This window comes from Lipotes vexillifer, unplaced genomic scaffold (assembly GCF_000442215.2).
Source record: "Lipotes vexillifer unplaced genomic scaffold, Lipotes_vexillifer_v1.1 scaffold668, whole genome shotgun sequence".
Lineage (NCBI taxonomy): Eukaryota > Metazoa > Chordata > Mammalia > Artiodactyla > Lipotidae > Lipotes > Lipotes vexillifer.
In genome coordinates, this window is record NW_006785319.1 from 5,665,914 (window position 1) to 5,668,199 (window position 2,286).

At 37.8% G+C, this 2,286-nt stretch overlaps 1 protein-coding gene across 5 annotated transcripts in view; it reads left to right on the forward strand.

The window, feature by feature from the left end:
- Nucleotides 1-2,286, forward strand: part of SPOCK3 (SPARC (osteonectin), cwcv and kazal like domains proteoglycan 3) — a 445,886-nt gene that overhangs the window by 251,304 nt on the left and 192,296 nt on the right. For 4 of the 5 annotated variants that reach the window (XM_007457383.1, XM_007457379.1, XM_007457380.1 and 1 more), the window contains one exon: nt 961-1,084. The exons of the other annotated variant lie outside the window; for it this stretch is intronic. In XM_007457383.1, the coding sequence (XP_007457445.1) occupies nt 961-1,084 (124 nt within the window). The remainder of the gene's footprint in view (nt 1-960; nt 1,085-2,286) is intronic. 5 annotated transcript variants of the gene reach the window in all.

The following is a 2,286-nucleotide window of genomic DNA, read 5'->3' on the forward strand; positions in this document are numbered from 1 at the left end:
CTTTCCCTATAATGAGGATTAACACTACACGTCTTAGTTGTCTTTTGGGGTTACTTTTTTGTAGATTTGACTTAATTCGTGAAAAAAAAAAAAAGCCAAAGGGCAGCAAATGTTTCCAGTAAAACCTGGTTTCTCATCTTGATAGAGACATCAAATTACTCTCCATGAGCAGTTTTAATGAACAAGACTGAGTGCTGATTTACTGGAGGACTTCTGACTACGAAATGCTCGTGGAGAGATTCTCTGTTGGTTTTATTCCTACTTTTAAGGCCTTTGCCCATTTCTGTGTGAACTGTTCACACAAATAGGCCAAGCAGAAGCAGTGGAGAAACGGATAATTTAGGAGTAGGTAGCGGAAGAGAATGGGTTTTCCCACTTTATTCCAGATCAGAGCCGGATGGGTGTAGTTTGAGTTCCTTCCACACAAGAAAGAGAGGATTGGCTCTCACCGAACCTGCTAATTGGGCTCTCTAAATACTGGTCTTTGCTGGAAAAGTGTTTCTTATTGCTATTTTCTCTAAAGTAAGCTGCTCTTATTTTCATGCGCCTCTGGGACGCCTGGTGAATTAGGTGTCTGCTTTCTAATACTATTTCTAGAATTCTAGGGGGGCCCTTGGGAAGGTTCCAGACACGTGAGTTGTTTGGGGGGCTGTTAAAAACACATTTCACAACCACAAATTAAAACCAGAGAATCCATATGATGATGTATAACTGTAGTCTATATGTAACCAGCGGAATCTTTTTAAGGAATATATTCTCATTTTATTATAGGAAAACCTTGTTTATGAAACAAAAGTTTATAAAGAACACCGTGTAGATTAATACATTGGAAATGAGGATACAATTTAATGATTCTAATTTATCTTGAGTTGGAATGACAGTGGAGAAAAGGCATGATGCTAATATAAATTTATTTTTTAAATAAATGCACTAAGTATGCTTGTTTTATTTTTTCAGCAGTATGAAAGATGCAGGAGTTGGGCAGAAGCAGGGGAGGGGTCCCCCGACATCCACCTGCCAGCAGTGCACGGGGGTCTCTACCAGCCCCGTCTGTGGTTCAGATGGACATACCTACTCTTCTCAGGTAAGACAACGATAGTCATTTATTATAAAACATATACATATTCATATATGTATGTACGTAGTCATTAGTAAGTGATTAAAACTGTTAGTTCTCCAGTGTGGTCATGCAAATACTTTAACTTTTAAAATAATGTGAATAATATCACTAGTTGGGAATATGATTCAAACATTTGTACATTTGTTTCTCCTATACAGAATTTTTAAAGTTTGAAATATTGATTCTGTGAACACTCTGAACCCTCATATTAAGACCAACATTTCCTTTCTTGCTACTCTGAGAGAGGGCAGAAGCGTTACCATGTATATAATAATGTTAACAGTTATAACGGCTGTCCCAGCTAAAATCTGTCAATATCATTACTGTTTTATTTCATATGTTATTTCCTATATTATCTCATTTAAGCCCCCCAAAATTCCGTACAGCAAAAGAGAAAAACAAGGCTTAGAAAGAAATAGCACATTTCACATATTTAGCTGACACCGAAGCCCAGATTTGATGTCTTCTCTGATTCAGTATCTCTAGCTACATTAATCTGCACCTCGTTTGATGCCCCATATCATTCAAATATTTAGGAGGTTTTAATAACTTTACGTAATAGGACATTGATGAGTTTTCTTTGATTATGTGATAGGAAGGAATACGGCTCATGACCTCTTACCTGAAACTTCAGGGTCAGATGCATTTATGAATTTAGATTTTTCTAAAATGTATTTTTTGAGAAGGTAAGATAGCACATTATGTAGTATCCCCAGTGGGACTTTAGCCTGTAATTCAACAGATCAACATTTCTTTTAGAAACTATAGGTATATTCAAGATCCATGAAGTCTATAAAGTAACCTTACCTCAGTTCATATCTAGTTTTGCTTAAAGCAAAGTAAATTCCAGAAGTTTTGGGCCATCAGAACACTGTGTTTGGTGCATACCACTTCATGAACCATACTTTGTCTCAGAAAATATTTCCCTACACCTTGCACCGGCAGTTTACAATTGAGAAGAGGGCTACAGGGACAAGCAAGCTTAATACAGTCAATAGATACGTGCATAGTACTTACTGGGTGAGGCTACCATGTGCCTGTTTGCTAAAGTTTTCAGGATGTATGTGGGGGTGGAGATATTGCTAGGAGGAAGGAGTGTGTCACCCATCCTCTCAACACGACCTCGATCTCGGGGACCCTCTGCTTTGCAAGCTGAAATTCCTGCT